We start from the raw sequence: 17,214 nt of genomic DNA, 5'->3' as shown, positions 1-17,214 counted from the left end.
TCTTTTTCTACCAGTACCCTCTTAGGATGTCTTTCCTAAAGAACATGTTTCCGAGAAACATCAGACTTATTGTTAGACTATTCAGAAATAAAGAGGTTTGGCAAATTTTTGTCAAGTAACTTGCGTGATATTTTCAATTACATAGCACGTGTGTGTGAGATATCTATACACATACTCACATGTTTACATATATGTAAAATTTTTACATTTTTATATGGTCTCTAAGGTAGGAATGTTACTAAATGTTAGTTCTAACTTTAGACTTATATTCAAACCACTTGTTTTACTTTGTTTTAAATCAAGATTTGGCATTAAACTATGACCTTCTGATAGCTGTCCTACCTTATCTCACTTAATCGGTCTGTGACTATTTTGGATTAACAGAGTAACAATGCATTTTGTCAAAGTTTCTTTGTATTTATAAGGTCAGATTCAAAAGAGACAGACAAGGTAAGTGTTGATCCTTTCAAATTTCCTAATGAAAAATTACTGTCTAGTGACTACTTTATTACTGAGGATTACTTTGCTTCCTACAGTGCTTTTCACCTGGGGAAAGGAAATTGGTCTGCAAATTGTTAAGGCTGAAAAGTTCAATGGAAATCTCTTAAAATGATACATCTAGGTAGTTACATTTAGATAATACACATGAACAATTACTTCATCCAGTGTCATAAAACAGTATAAATTCCCCAAGCTGAACTCATGAATATTTTACAAGGACACAAGAGTTCTACAAGATAGGCATTTAAGTGCTAATGTATTTAAATAAGGTTATAATGATTTTATTTCAAGCTGCAAGCTTTTCTGTACTCTTTACAAGCAAAGTAAAACTCTAAAAAGGAAGGTAAGTCTTTCAGTTTGAAAATATTTCTTGCAAATTATTATACACAGAGTCAGAAAAAAGTATATTTCTATTCAACAAAAAACTCTTTGTAAAGAAACCTGGATTCAAATCAATAAATTTTACATGTAATCAAATTCTCAAGAATTAAAAAATAAATTTAACACAACTTTTGTATGCTAAGTTTGATGGAGATGTGCTTACCTTAGTTCTCTTGGCTTGCATTAACAGAGGTTATCTTTTAACAGATAACTTATAGCTTTGTGAAAATAAAGTAATTGCATGAATAGATTCAAGGATTTGATCTGACAGAGTGACTGAAGAACTATGCATGGAGGTTTGTAACACTATATAGGAGGAGGTGACCAAAACCTTCCCCCAAAAAAGAAATACAAGAAGGCAAAGTGGTTGTCTGCAGAGACCTTACAGATAGCTGAGAAAAGAAGAGAAGTGAAAGGCAAAGGAGAAAGGGAAAGATATACCAAACTGAATGCAGAGTTCCAGAGAATAGCAAGAAGAGTTAAGAAATCCTTCCTAGTGAACAATGCAAAGAAACAGAGGAAAACAGTAGAATGAGAAAGACTAGAGTTCTCTTTAGAAAGATGGTAACAATAACCCTGTGTACGAGACAGCAAAAGAGACACTGATGCATAGAACAGTCTTATGGACTCTGTGGGAGAGGGAGAGGGTGGGAAGATTTGGGAGAATGGCATTGAAACATGTAAAATATCATGTATGAAATGAGTTGCCAGTCCAGGTTCGATGCACGATACTGGATGCTTGGGGCTGGTGCACTGGGACGACCCAGAGGGATGGAATGGGGAGGGAGGAGGGAGGAGGGTTCAGGATGGGGAACACATGTAAACCTGTGGCGGATTAATTTTGATATTTGGCAAATCTAATACAGTTATGTAAAGTTTAAAAATAAAATAAAATTAAAAAAAAACAAAACAAAACAAAACAAAACAAAACCTGGAAATACCAAGGGAACATTTCATGCAAAGATGGGCACAATAAAGGACAGAAACGTTATGTACCTAACAGAAGCAAAAGAGTTTAAGAAGAAGTGGCAAGAATACAGAGAACTATACTAAAAAGGTTTAAATGACCCAGGTAGCCATGATAGTGTGATCACTCATCTAGACCCAGACATCCTGGAGTGTGAAGTCAAGTGGACCTTAGGCGGAATCACTATAAACAAAGCTAACGGAGGTGATGGAATTCTAGCTGGGCTATTTCAAATCCTAAAAGATTATACAGTTACAGTGCTACACTCAATATGTCAGAAAATTTGTAAAAATCATCAGTGGCTACAGGACTAGAAAAGGTCAGTTTTCATTTCAATCCCAAAGAAAGGCAATGCCAAAGAATGTTCAAACTACCGTATAATTGAGCTCATTTCACATGCTAGCAAGGTAATGCTCAAAATCCTTCAAGTTAAGCCTCAGAACCAAGAACTTCCAGATGTACAAGCTGGATTTAGAAAAGGCAGAGGAATCAAGAGATCAAATTGCCAATATCTACTGGCTCCCTGGTGGCTCAGACGGTAAAGCGTCTGCCTGCAATGCAGGAGACCCAGGTTTGATTCCCGGATCGGGAAGATCCCCTGGAGAAGGAAATGGCAATCCACTCCAGTACTCTTGCCTAGAAAACTCCATGGATGTAAGGAGCCCGGTGGGCTACAGTCCATGGGGTAGCAAAGAGTCGGACACGACTAAGCGATTTCACTTTCACTGGATCACAGAAAAAGCAAGTAATTCCAGAAAAACACTTATTTTTGCTTCCTTGACTATAGCAAAGCTTTGACTGTGGATCACAACAAACTGAAAAATTCTTAAAGAGATGGGAATACCAGACTACCTTACCTGTCTCCTGAGAAACCTGTATATAGGACAAGAAGCAACAGTTACAACTGGACATGGAACAATGGACTGGTTCAAAGTTGAGAAAGGAATATGTCAAGGCTGTATACTGTCACCCTGTTTATTTAACTTATGTGCAGAATACATCATATGAAATGCAGACTGGATGAAGCACAAGCTGGAATTAAGACTGCCAGGAGAAATATCAATAACCTCAGATATACAGATGATACCACTCTAACGGCAGAAGGTGAAGAGGAACTAAAGAGCCTCTTGATGAGGGTGAAAGAACAAAGTGAAAGACTCGTGTAAAACCCAACATTCAAAAAATTAAGATCATGGCATCCAGTTCCATCACTTCATGGCAAACAGATGAGTGAAAAGTGCAAACAAGTGATAGATTTTATATTCTTGGGCTCCAAAATCACTGCAGATGGTGACTGTAGCCATGAAATTAAAAGATGTTAGCTCCTTGGAAGAGAAGCTATGATAAATCTAGACAGGGTATGAAAAAGCCGAGACATCACTTTGCCAACAAAGGCCCATATAGTCAGAGCCATGCTTTTTCCAGTAGCCAGGTACAGATTTAAGAGTTGGACGATAATGAAGGCTGAGCGCTGAAGAATGGATGCTTTTGAATAGTGGTGCTGAAGAAGCCTCTTGAGAGTCCCTTGGACAGCAGAGATCAAACCAGTCAATCCTAAAGGAAATCAACCTTGAATATTCATTGGAAGGACTGATGTTGAAGCTCCAATACTTTGGCCACCTGTTGCAAAGGGCTGACTCACTAGAAAAGACCCTGATGCTGGGAAAGATTGAGGGCAGGAGGAGAAGGGGCAACAGAGGATGAGATTGTCAGATGGCATCACCAACTCAATGGACATGAATTTGAGAAAACCCCCGGAGATCCTGAAGGACAGGAAAGCCTGGTGCGCTGCAGTTCATGGGGTCACAGAGTCAGACAAGACTCAGTGACCTAAAAACAAACAAACAAACAAAAACAAAAGCTTAGTGACTGAACAACAACAAGCCACTTACCTTTCTTTCTCTTGCTGATTTCCTTTATCACTTCCATTGTTAATCAATGCAAGTTCATCTAATAATGATGTAGATTCCTTTGTAAACTTCTCAAAAACCTACAGTATGAGATTTTATTAACATATTAAGAATAACCTTAAAAGCTGATATGAACAGAAGGATTTCCAACAAAGAGCAACATAATTATCCAGGCGGGATTCTGGTTCCAGCTCTGGATATCAGAGTCCATAAGTCAATCACTAGAGCCCAGCAGTATAAAAGACAAAAACCACCTACTTCTTACAACTAAGAAGACAAAACTGCTTCCTAAAACAGTGAATAGTTTTAACGGATAAGGAATTTTTATAATTTAAATACACTAAAAAATTATTTTATTCCTCAATCAGATCAGTTTATATTTATTCCCGTTTCCTTAAGAAACATCTGTACCAACAATCATTTTCACTATATGAACATTATTTAGACCAGTTCTAAGCCTCTATTTTCAGTTAAAAGAATATTTCTTTATGTTATTCTATTAATCATTCTGACTGTAACAGTTTAAAAGTTTTATGTACAAGCATGTAGCAGGAGAATAAATTAGTTATAATCTTAACATGATTTCTTAAAATATTTCTAAAAAGGGATTTGGGCAAGTCTGTTTATAACAAAATAGACACTTATTTGTCTCATATCATTATTCAAAATACGGTGAAAAAAGAACTGGTTATCCATTCTGAAATATCCATTAACTCATCGTTCTCCAAAACATTAGCATATAGTCTGAACAGAGTTAACTTAAATTTGTTCTTTTAGTCCCCAGCTGTTCAATTAAGCAGTAATGTATTTGTGTACAGAATAGCAGATTTCCAAAGTCTGTCCTGAGAAAGAAAATATATTTTCAGAAATAAACACCTTAACCTTGCTTTTCAACTCAAATTGATGTCTAAATATTTCTCTGAAAATGGTGTATCTCTCAGGAAATTATGCTAGTATTATTCAACTCAAAAGATTTACAACTTTAGCACTGCTGCTAATGACACCAGTAATGGTTAGCACTTGTGAGTCTGTCTCCAGAGTGTCTGCTTTCAAGCATAATGCTATCACGTGGTACATGTTATATTTCTTTAGTTTTTTACAATGAAAAACAATCTACCTTTTAGTGGATTAAAATGAAATAGCTATCAAAATGTCTTATTTATATGTAATAACATGTTATCTCATTGTAATATACCAACCAGCCTCTTATTTAACCAGTCCATGTGATCATAGGTGAGGCTCCCACCAAAATCTTCCGTTAACTGGCATGGCTCTATATAACGAGTCAATTTATTGGCAGATACTAAAATAACCTATAAAGGTAAAAAAAAAGAAAAAAAAACAACTTAATGAGCCACTATTAATGTCAAGAAAAGTGATGAGGAGGTAATATCCAATACTGTTTCCAACATGATTAAATATTATATAGATATTTAATAATACAACAGCATTTAAAAGCAATTCAATAAACTGTCAGTATGTTAAGAAAAGAGCTATCATAATCCATTTCTAAAATCTCATTTTAAAAAAAGAGACTAGCAGCTCAGTTTAAATATTTTTAAAATCTTATCAATATGAGTAATTTCTTGGTATAAAAATCAATCCCTTTAGTTGTTGTTGTTCAGTAACCAAGTCGTGTCCGACTCTTTGTGACCCCATGAACTGCATCACGCCAGGCTTCCCTGTCCTTCACTGTCTCCCAGAGTTTGCTCAAATTCATGTCCATTGAGTCGGTGATGCCATCCAACCATCTCATCTTCTGTCACCCCTTCTCCTCCTGCCCTCAATCTTCCTTTATTTGGCACAATATTCAAACAGTGAAAACATATCTCCTAAGACATTGGTATCATATACCCCTTATAACTTTTTAATGGTATGTTTTTCATTTGTTCAACATTCACTGTTTTGTGTCTGACTCTCTGCGACCCCATGGACTGTAGCCCGCCAGGCTCCTCCGCCCATAGGATTTTCCAGGCAAGAATACTGGAGTGGGTTGCCATTTCCTTCTCCATAGTGGACACTACATTTATTTATTAGAAGTATTATTTATTAGAAATGACATACTCTAGAGCTGGGAATATAAGGATGAATAAGATGCTTCTACAAAGTAAATGAGCTCTTTTTTTTGCTTTTTTTAAAATTTATTTTTTTATTGAAGGATAATTGCTTTACAGAATTTTGTTGCTTTCTGTCAAACCTCAACAGGAATCAGCCATAGCTTACTTCTACAATATTCCAGAGAGTTTTACACATTTTTATAAAAATAAGTAGATTAAAAGTTTTCCATTTTGTTTCTAAAATCTTTACTGAAAATACTCTAACTAAATCTAAATGTTTTCTCTTTGGTCATGGTAGCACAGAGGGCCAAAAGCTTTACCAGGATATCCCAAATGATTTCAAATCCCTTTCCTAGGTTAAACATTATTATATGATAATTGGAAGGATACTAAGCCAGGGGCCAATTATTCCAGGCTTCTGTCCTAGCTCTGCCACGAATCACTGACTTGTAGAAGACAACCTAAAGGAATTCACTCCAGGCTTATCCATGTGCCAAAGAAGGCAGCTGCATTAAATTATCTATGACGTCTCTTTAAGCTCTAAGAGGTCATACTTCTCATGAGTTGTCATCCTATACATTTAACTTGGGTCCTTTTCTCTAATAAATAACCTATCTTGCCAGTGAAGACAGCAGTTGTCATCTTCTATCCACTCTGGTTAATCTCACTATATACACCTGAATACACTAAGTTCATTTGCAGTTGTAGTTCCTAAATACTTTCAAGTTTATTAGCAACAGATTTCAAGTTTAATAAGCCAAAGGGAGGGACTTCCTTGGTGGCTGAGTGGTAAAGAATCTGCCTGCTAATACAGGAGATGCGGGTTCAACCCCTGGGTCAGGAAGATTCCCTGGAGAAGGAAATAGCAACCCACTCCAATATTCTTGCTTGGGAAATCCCATGGAGAGAGGAGCCTAGCGGGCTACAGTCCATGGTGTCGCAAAGAGTAGGACACGACTTAGTAATTAACAACCACAAAAGCCAAAGGGAAAATTGCAGTTATTTTCTGCGAATTTATAAGTTCTGAATATTTCTTGTTTTTCCTAAAAATCAATTTAAATGTAACTAGTACAGATTCACTTTCTTTCATGATATAAAATATATTTGAGAATATACTATCTCTTACTAGATATAATTTTTCAAATAGTTGGCTAAGATTACTGCTATTATGATATTTTTATTTATGCAAAACAAATGTAAACAAAGGAACATGATAATTATGGCAATTTGCATAAAACAAATTTTCTCCATCAGTACAAAAATTTTTATAGTATCCATATTCTTATAAAATTCATTGGTGGCTGTTCAAAGTGAAAACAGTCGATCTGCTATGTAGATATACCAAATTGTATCAACAGCAAAGGCAACTCAAAGCTAAACAAAGTCAACAAAAAAACAATGATTTAAACAGTCAGGTGATCTGACTCAAAACTACCATCACTTCAAATTAACAATTTAAAGAACTATCTACCATGGTGAAATATCTCCATTTCCGCTGCAATAATCTCATTTTTATTGAGATGGTGAGAGGGAGGAGAAAGTGCAGATAAGGCTGGCAAAACAGCCATAACTGTTTCTATTTTATTGCATAATATACGTTTCAAAAAGAATGAGGGAAACAACATTATAGGAGAAGCCTGCAACAGTAGGAAAGAACCTTATTGTATGAAAATGCTTGGAACTAAGAATCATCTTTTCAAGTGAGTCAGGAGTGGCATCCTAAGGAGGAAGGAGAAGCCTTCCTCTCAGCACACAGCTGGTGTTGTTTTCAATTGCCTTTGGAAAATGACACCACTTGCCAGAATGCAACATAAGAACTATACAGACAACTGCTTCTAAGAGGACAAATCACCTTTTAACAGACAGCAAACTGAACTCTAAGTGACAGCAACCATCACAGAGGAATGGGATTTCACAAACATAGTAATTTCAAATACACAAGCAAAAATATGATACTACATTTTTCAGGGCTGAGCGTGGGGAAGTGAGGCTTTAGGTCTGAGATGAAATCAGAATGCTAATTCTATTCTGAAGGAGATCAGCCCTGGGATTTCCTTGGAAGGAACGATACTAAAGCTGAAACTCCAGTACTTTGGCCACCTTATGCGAAGAGTTGACTCATTGGAAAAGACTCTGATGCTGGGAGGCATTGGGGGCAGGAGGAGAAGGGGACGACAGAGGATGAGATGGCTGGATGGCATCACTGACTCGATGGACGTGAGTCTGAGTGAACTCTGGGAGCTGGTGATGGACAGGGAGGCCTGGCATGCTGCGATTCATGGGGTCGCAAAGAGTCAGACATGACTGAGCGACTGAACTGAACTGAACCCTAATTTTAAAAACGGAAATCATTTAGAGAAAGATTTCTGGACACTAGTAAATTATAGAAACAGATTAGAAACTAAATAATCTATATATAAAAAAAAAAAAGAACACATTTGGGAGTCAATGTGGTAAAACAAATTTGGATTCCTACACTAGGTTATTTTCTCTAAAACCATTCACTGCAGCTTCTTAAATTACAAAAATTTATACTAGGAAAATTTCCTATATTCCCTTTTCTTACAGTTCTTAAAGAAATCACTAATATACCAAACCTGTACAAAAGTTAAAATATAAAACAATGCAAATTAGGGAGTCATTTTATCTTATGGGAGATGTTTTATTACCTGACAAAGAGGTAAATAAGAATAATTAAACAAAAATTCAGTCCTCCAAAGCCGTGGTCACCAAAATTAAAAAGAAAACTAGAAAATAAGAGTTCAAAGCATATTGAGGTCACATGTATTATGTGTGACCCCTTTTTACCCTAAGACTCTAAATATTAAAACACAGAAATAATGATACAACTGCTGAAAATTCTAATACAAAGTACAAAAGACACAAAAAGACACAGACTCTCCTAGCAGCTCAGATAGTAAAGAATCCACTTGCAATGCAGGAGACGTGGGTTCAGTCCCTGAGTCAGGAAGAAGGGAAGGCTACCCACTCCAGTATTCCTGCCTGGATAATCCCATGGACAGAGGAGCCTGGCAGGTTTATAGTCCATGGGTGCCAGGAGCCAGCACGGGAGTCCCCACCCATGACAAGGTCATGCAGGAGAGCTCTGATGGGCAAGGTGAGTCAGAACTCAAGGGGCTCCCCCCCAGGACCTGCCTGAGTGTCTACCCCAAAACCAGAATCAGTCTTACTATTTTATGACTTAGTCACCAACTCCTTTGACATTCATGGGGGGCTATCCCCGATCACTTTTCTCTGTAAGAAAATCAACTCAGAGCTCTAGTTAATAAGTCTCCAGGGTATAATAAGGTGTGTTCCAATTCAAATCCCTCAGAAAGCTTTCCAACCCGCCTGGCAGGTTTCTGGACTCTTACAGCTACGCATGTGATTGTTCGCAGCCTCCCAACCACAAGAGGCACAGGAGGCTTTCTAACAATGCAGAGCCTCTCGGGGAGTTAGAAATTGTTAAAATAGAACTAATAGAGGAATTCTTTGTTGAGCTGATGCTTGCTGCCAAGTTTCCATATCCCTTACACACTGTGTCCCTGGGAGTGTACTGATTAATATAGTTGGTATATAGAAATATAAGTAGAAGCCTTAATGTTAACAATGACCCTAGACCCTTGAGCTAATAAATTCTTCCCTTGATTATCCCCACTGCACCTTTGCCCTATAGGAATGCAACTCTATCTAGTGCTTCCAGGGAGTGGCACCAAACTTTAAGAAAAATCACCTCTGGAGAAAATAAGTTTTTCTGGTTGACTAACCTTTATCAGAAGAAAAATGTTAGCAGGTAAATCACCTAAAGCCTTTGTATCTGATAAATTTGCAGAAAAAAAGCCTGGTTTCAATAAGGGTCAAGGACTGCTGACCTTGCATGACTATGCACCCACTATTACCTTCTATGTACAACTTAGGGTATAAAAGATCCCTTTGAAAATAAAGCTACAGGCCTTGCTCACCAAAGCTTGGTCTCCCCATGTCATTCTTTCTCTTTCCTTTTCCTTTTCAGGCTGATTCCCTGGAGCACAGAGGCCCTCTGCATTCACTTTCCTGCCTGGGCTTCTAAGACCCACTCGAGAAGGTGCCTAAGGTGGGGCACCTTCAGCTATTCGAGAGGGCGCCTGCGGCATACGTGAACAGAGCAAGTCCCGTGCTGGGGCTTTATTGGCTTTCTGCGTAAACCAAGGAATATCAGCCTCTTTTCTCTCCTCTATTTTCTTAACTGCAAAATTCTTTCCTTTTCTCTATCTCTTTCAGTCGCGGACGCCATCCTCCTGAGAGAATCCCTGGATCCAACCGGGGCTGGATGCATGGGGTCACAAAAAAGTCAGACACGACTGAGTGATTAACACACAAAAAGATACAAGTGCATAATAGTATTAGAACATTGATTTAAACATACTATTATCAGTTCTTTATTATCTATAAAGTTCTTTATATTATCTAAAAAACTTCCATATCTATTGACATTTTCATCTACTCTAAAATGGTTAATTAATAAAAAGACCCATTTTGCTAGCTCAAAAGCAAGTCTTCTTAAAAATCAAACAATGCCTACTTGTGGAGAAGATGGAACCATGAATTTGACATTTCATTTTTCAAAAAATACTTAATACCATTCTCAGAGGAATGGAACATTTCAGAAAATAACCCACTGAATCACTCTAAATCAGCACTTCCCAGTTACAAAAATCTTGTATCATTCTACAGGAATTTTATTGCTTTGTCCAGAATATAATGTAGAAATAATATGCAATGAGTTTGTTTTAAGTTTAAAAAGAAAATTCACTAAACTATTACAATTATAAAATACTGCATCAAAGTGAACTTCATAATACTATATTAACATACCAAAGTAAAAAGACCAGTTTTGACTTTTCTCATCCGCAAATGGAATTCATAATCTTTAATTTTAAAATAGTTATGTAAGACAAAGAATGAATCGTAAATCATCTTTAAAATTATCTTTTCATGTTAGATAAAATTACATATAAATTAGGATGAAAAGTGGTATTATGCCATCACAAACAGGGGGAAAATTATTTTTATAACCTGATCTTTGAAATTTTACTTTTATACTAAAAAAAAAATTCAGCTGGTTTACTTTTATACTTTTTTATATTTCCTTTTAAGCAATTATGTGAGTACAGGTTTGTAAGCCTAGCCTGGTAGACCACTCTGTGTAGAAAGTCTTTCAGTCCCCATAATGAAGATCCAAATTTGATCTAATCACATTATATACTATCTTTTTTTACCATAATTTTTAGAGTACTAAAGACATTATGATAAAGAAATAATAATTTTGGTGAAATGAGTATAATTTATTTATCAGGGTAATTGCTCTGAGTCAAATTTTTAGGATTATTACCATTCTTATGCTCCTTATTAAGTTGTTATATGTAACAACTAGCAGTGAACCTTACAGTTTCTGTTATTGCCAAGTGTTTCTTTTCAGTAAAACAACCATATCATTTATAATTTCCAGCTTACTAATAAATCTTAAATGACTGATAGATTTCCAAATGACTGACAGATTTCCACCTAACTAGTCAATTGATAATATTAGAAAGATTTTAAACTCAATTAAGCTTAAGTTAACTCAAAAGAGCTCAAAGATTTGAGCATAAGACCTGGAACCTTAAAACCCCTAGAAGAAAATACAGGCTGTAAACTACTTGACAGAGGTCTTGGCATTGATTTTTTTTAATCTTACACTAAAAGTAAAAGCAATAAAACTAAAAATAAATAAGTAGGACTACATCATACTAAAAAGCTTCTGCACAGCAAAAGGAACCATCAACAAAATGAAAAGGCAAACTCAATGGAAGACAGTACTTGGAAATCATGTATCTGGTAAGGAGCTAATATCCAAAAATGTATAAAGAACTCAGAACTCAACAGCAAAAAGCAAACATCCAATTCAAAAATGGGCAGACAGCAAACACATGAAAATGTGTTCAACATCACTAATTATTAGAGAAATGCAAATCGAAACAGTGAGGTATCACCTCACACCAGTCAGATGGCCATCATCAAAAAATCTACAAACAATAAATGCTGGAGAGGAGGTGGAGAAAAGGGAACAGTCCTACACTGTTGGTGGGAATGTAAACTCATACAGCCATTATGGAGAACAGTATGGAGATTCCTTCAAAAATGAGGAATAAATGCCATATGACCCAGCAACTGCACTACTGGGCGTATACTCTGAGAAAGCCGTAAACAAAGAAGACACATGTATTCCAATGATCACAGCTGCGCTGTTTACAGTCACCAGGACATGGAAGCAACCTAGACGTTGATCAACTGATGAATGGATAAAGATGATCTGGTACATATCATACAGTGAAATATTACTCAACTATAAAAAAGAACAAATCTGAGTCAGTTCTAGTGAGGTGGATGAACTTAGAGCCTGTTATCATAGTGAAGTAGGTCAGAAAGAGAAAAACAAATATACTATATTAACATATATATGTAATCTAGAAAAGTTATATTGATGAACCTACTTTCAGGGTAGGAAAGGAGATGCACAGGCAGAGAACAGACTTGTGGACACAGTAGGGGAGGAAGAGAATGGGACGAATGGAGAAAGTGGCATCAATATACATATACTATTGGGTGTAAGATGGACAGCTAGTGAGGAGTTGCTGTGTAGCACAGGGAGCCCAGTCTGAAGCTCTGTGATGACTTGGAGGGAGGGAAGGCGGGAGGGGAGGAGAGGAAATGGAGGGAATGTATGTATAATTATGGCTGATTTGCCTTACTGTATGGCAAAAACCAACACAACAAAAAAATTTTTTTAAATAAAAACAGCATGGAAGTTTCTCCAAAACCTCTTTACCTTCTGGCTAAGTCAGAAGGAGAAAGATAAATAGCATCTCATATGGGGAATCTTGAAAGTTGGCAAACAAAAACAAGCTCATAAGTACAGAGAACTACTAGGTGGGGTGGGGTGTGAAGAAATGCGTTAAGGAGATCAAAAGATATAAAGAAAAAAAAAGCTAGTGTATTATTGGGAAAGGTGTACATCAAAGCTGTATACTGTCACTCTGTTTATTTAACATACATGCAGAGTACATCATGCGAAATTCTGGGCTGGATGAAGCTCAAGCTGGAATCAAGATTGCCAGAAGAAATATCAATAACCTCAGATATACAGATGACATCACCCTTATGGCAGAAAGCAAAAAGGAACTAAAGAGTCTTTGATAAAGGTTGATAGAGAAGAGTGAAAAAGCTGGCTTAGAACTCAACATTCTAAAACCTAAGTTCATGGCATCTAGTCCCATCATTTCAAGGCAAATAAATGGGGAAAAAAATACAAACAGTGACAGACTTTATTTTCTTGAGCTTTAAAATCACTGTGTATGGTGACCGCAGCCATGAAATTAAAAGATGACTGCTCTTTGGAAAAAAAGCTACGACAAACCTAGACAGTGTATTATTACAAAGCAGAAACGTCACTTTGCTGACAAAGGTCCGTATGGTTTTCCAGTAGTCAGGTACAGAGTTGGCCATGAAGAAGGCTGAGTGCCGCAGAACTGATGTTTTTGAACTATGGTGCTGAAGAAGACTCTTGAGAGTCTTGGACAGCAAAAGAGATCAAGCCAGTCATCCTAAAGGAAATTAACCCTGAATATTCACTGGAAGGATGGATGTTAAAGCTGAAGCTCCAATACTTTGGCCACCTGATGCAAAGAGCCGACTCACTGGAGAAGACCCTGATGCTGGGAAAGACTGAGGGCAGGAGAAGGGGGTGACAGAGGATGAGATGGTTGGATGGCATCACCAACTCAATGGGCATGGGTTTGAACAAACTCAGGGAGATAAGGAAGCCTGGCATGCTGCTGTTCATGGGGCTGCAAAGAGTCATATACAACTGAGCAACTGGACAACAGCAACATTTTAAATGAAAAAGAAACTGCTTATATTTTTGAAAAGGGGAAATTTTAAAAAATGAATTCTTCCTTTAAGCATTTAATAATTTGAAAAATAATATGGGAAAACATTAAAAAAAAAAACAACCCACTAGTCTTGGTTAGGATTACAAAGCTTAGAGAGAGACTGATACTAAAATCAGTAGTATCAAATTTCAGAAAGTAAGCTTCTATTATTCTGCAATGATTTGAATGTTCAGGAAGACTCTTGAGAGTCCCCTGGACTGCAAGGATATCCAACCAGTCCATCCTAAAGCAGATCAGTCCTGGGTGTTCACTGGAAGGACTGAGGTTGAAGCTGAAACTCCAATACTATGGCCACCTCATGCGAAGAGCTGACTCATTGGAAAAGACCCTGATGCTGGGAAAGACTGAGGGCAGGAGGAGAAGGGAATGACAGAGGATGAGATGGTTGGATGGCATCACCGACTCAATGGACATGGGTTTGGGTAGACTCTGGCAGTTGGTGATGGACAGGGAAGCCTGGCGTGCTGTGGTTCATGGGGTCGCAAAGAGCTGAACACGGCTGAGAGACTGAACTGAACTGATGTCACTAATGTTCAAATTCAAATTTTACAAAATATAATTATATTAAAAATGTACTTCACATATCAGAAACACTTTCTAAATCTTAGGGAATGGGCAAAAGATATTCTTGGGCGTTCATTCACGCAGAGCTAGACTCATGACTTTAACTGACTGTCTATGGACTAATCAATAGGTACTAACCTCGGTAGGGACAAGGGATAAATTTTAGATTTTGTTCAAGAGAAATGCAAATAATGTATGATCGGTGGATTTTTAAAAATTTTATTTATGCTAAAAGAATTTTATTTATGTGTGGAAGATCTAAAATGAAAATGTGTCTCTGTGTGCTTAGTACAAATTCATGTGGATACTATATGTTATACACATACTATTTCAATAGTATAAATTTCTATTCAGTAGGGTAACAGAATCTCAAAGTTTATAATTTATGGATTAGGACATTAGCTAATATTGTGTCTATTTTGGCAATCTTATCTGTCTATAAAAATCCTAAATTCCTCAAGTGCTCTTTGAACCACACCTCACAAATTACTAATAACTTCATTAGTTAATGAGTTGCATGATGTGTTTCACTTATGGTTATTTTATGGTTACATGGGTGTCATGACTTTAGCCTTATGAAAATCACTCTTTAGCATATGCTTTATCTTATCTATTCAGGGATGTGGTGGGGATCATATCCTAATTTTTAAGATCCTCTGTAGGAGGAAATGGCAACCCACTACAGTATTCCTGCCAGGAGAATCCCACGAACAGAGGAGCCTGGAGGGCTACAGTCCATGGGTTGCAAAGAGGCAGGCATGACTGAGCGATTCCGTATGCACAAGCAATGTTAATTATCCTCAAATATTTCATCTCCATGAATATCTCAGTATGTATGGATATAACTAAAATCTTAACAAAAAGGGTTATTGGTTATATTTAAAGTAGTTATCACTTTAATAAGCAGAAATTTAAACTTTAGATACATCTCCAGGGAAATCTGACAGCTGGTAACAAGTGCAAAGTGAACCAGAGTAAAATGGAAGAACCATAAGATGGAGGGAAAAATACTACCTACGTGAGTTTTTCAAACTTTTGCCAAGTCCTTTCAAAGGAAATAAAAACATAACATTTTAAAAATAGTTAAAATATTTTTTCCTTTATTTTACATATGTTAGAGACAGGTTGCTGCTGCTGCTGCTGCTAAGTCGCTTCAGTGTCTGACTCTGTGCGACCCCATAGACAGCAGCCCACCAGGCTCCACCACCCCTGGGATTCTCCAGGCAAGAACACTGGAGTGGGTTGCCATTTCCTTCTCCAATGAATGAAAGTGAAAAGTGAAAGTGAAGTCGCTCAGTCGTGTCAGACTCTTAGCAACCCCATGGACTGCAGCCTACCAGGCTCCTCTGTCCATGGGATTTTCCAGGCAAAAGTACTGGAGGGGGGTGCCATTGCCTTCTCCGTAGAGAGAGGTTAAGATAAGACAAATTAAACAACTAAACCACAATATTTTACTAACTAGCACATACCATTGTTCAACAAGTTTGAGGAAAAGGGTATTTATCATATGGTTTTTAATCAAACATTTATGAAGGTTTTCTGGAATAATTTACAGAAAGACCCAAAATTTATTTCTCCTTTACTCCCACTCTTCCATCTATAACTAAAATACTTATCCTTCCCTAATAAAATATTCTCAAAGAATCTAACACCGAACCTTTCACTCTGTAGGCACTCAGATGCTTTTAAAATTTTATTCATGCTAACAATGTGTGTGCAAGATCTAACATGAAAATGTGTCTCTGAGTGCTTAATACAGACTCATGTGTATGTTATCTGTTATACTATTTCAATGTGTGTACTTGGTTGTATCTGTTGGCTGGGGAATATTTTTCTCACTAAAGAAAATAATTTTCTGCAAAAACTAGAAAGAAGTCAGAAGTGATGGTACCAGAGGTATTCTTGACAGAATCATGAAGGAAGTCTGGTCCTGGAGCCCAACACTGGTAAGGCCTCAAAAAGAGAAAAGGATCAGATGCAGTAATAGAAGAAATAAGACAAGAAAACAACTTAGAATGGTGGTTAACATTACTGGTGGTTAACATTACTGCTCTTACTGGTTAACATTACCAGTAAAAAGAAAAAAAAAAATTTTGACCTCATGAATGACAATAAAGAATGAGAAAATAAGATCCTTTTGATTATTAGTTTCACAATTTAAGATTAATGCCAGCACTACTTCAATTTTACCTTGTCATTAGACAGTCTATATAGATACTATCAACTAACCAGCAAAAGGTACCAAAGCACCAGGTATAATGCTACTGAAGGTCAGAAAGCACTGGAATATCTGAGTTGCTAAAAAGGAAAATGAACAGGTAGGTTAGAGAGACAGGAAGGATATATAAAGAAATATTTAGATGACCAATGAGATGTCCTGAGATGAGGAATATTCAATGGCTGATGAAAAACACTAGGAAATTGAACAAGAGGAAGGCCATCCAGAGGAAAAAAGAAATAGAAAGGATAATAGGCAGGAAAATATGAAATCATGGGAACAGGCTGTCATTAAAATGACAATTGGATATTTACTTGATGAATATTGTGGACAGCTGGTAATAAATCTTTGCGATGAATAATCCAATAAGGTAAAACATAAACTTTTGCTTGTAGGAATACCAGTACTTCTAACAGTTATTCTTTTAAGAGTATTTAGAATATATACAAAAACATAAGCTCAATTATGACAATTCAAATGATCCAAAATAACATCAAGGAAAGTAACTGTTAATCAAACAAACATCTATAATGATACGCAGTTCTAAGTATCATTTAATGACTGGTTTTGAATTGCCCCTTAAAGCAGATTATGTTCGGTGGTGTATTAGCCAGCATTTGAAATTACTCTCATCTCATTAGGACAT

The 17,214-nt window shown here is 36.7% G+C and overlaps 1 protein-coding gene across 8 annotated transcripts in view; it reads right to left on the bottom strand.

Annotated features, from left to right (window-relative positions):
- Window positions 1–17,214, bottom strand: part of SESTD1 (SEC14 and spectrin domain containing 1) — a 152,302-nt gene that overhangs the window by 52,688 nt on the left and 82,400 nt on the right. For all 8 annotated transcript variants that reach the window (XM_045163717.1, XM_006059590.4, XM_044932899.2 and 5 more), the window contains 2 exons: window positions 4,959–5,072; window positions 3,742–3,839 (listed from right to left, as the gene is read on the bottom strand). In XM_045163717.1, coding sequence (XP_045019652.1) covers window positions 3,742–3,839; window positions 4,959–5,072 — 212 coding nt within the window. The remainder of the gene's footprint in view (window positions 1–3,741; window positions 3,840–4,958; window positions 5,073–17,214) is intronic.

The sequence above is a fragment of the Bubalus bubalis genome, chromosome 2 (assembly GCF_019923935.1).
Source record: "Bubalus bubalis isolate 160015118507 breed Murrah chromosome 2, NDDB_SH_1, whole genome shotgun sequence".
In the NCBI taxonomy this organism is placed as follows: Eukaryota; Metazoa; Chordata; class Mammalia; order Artiodactyla; family Bovidae; genus Bubalus; species Bubalus bubalis.
This window is presented reverse-complemented; position numbering and strand designations above follow the sequence as displayed.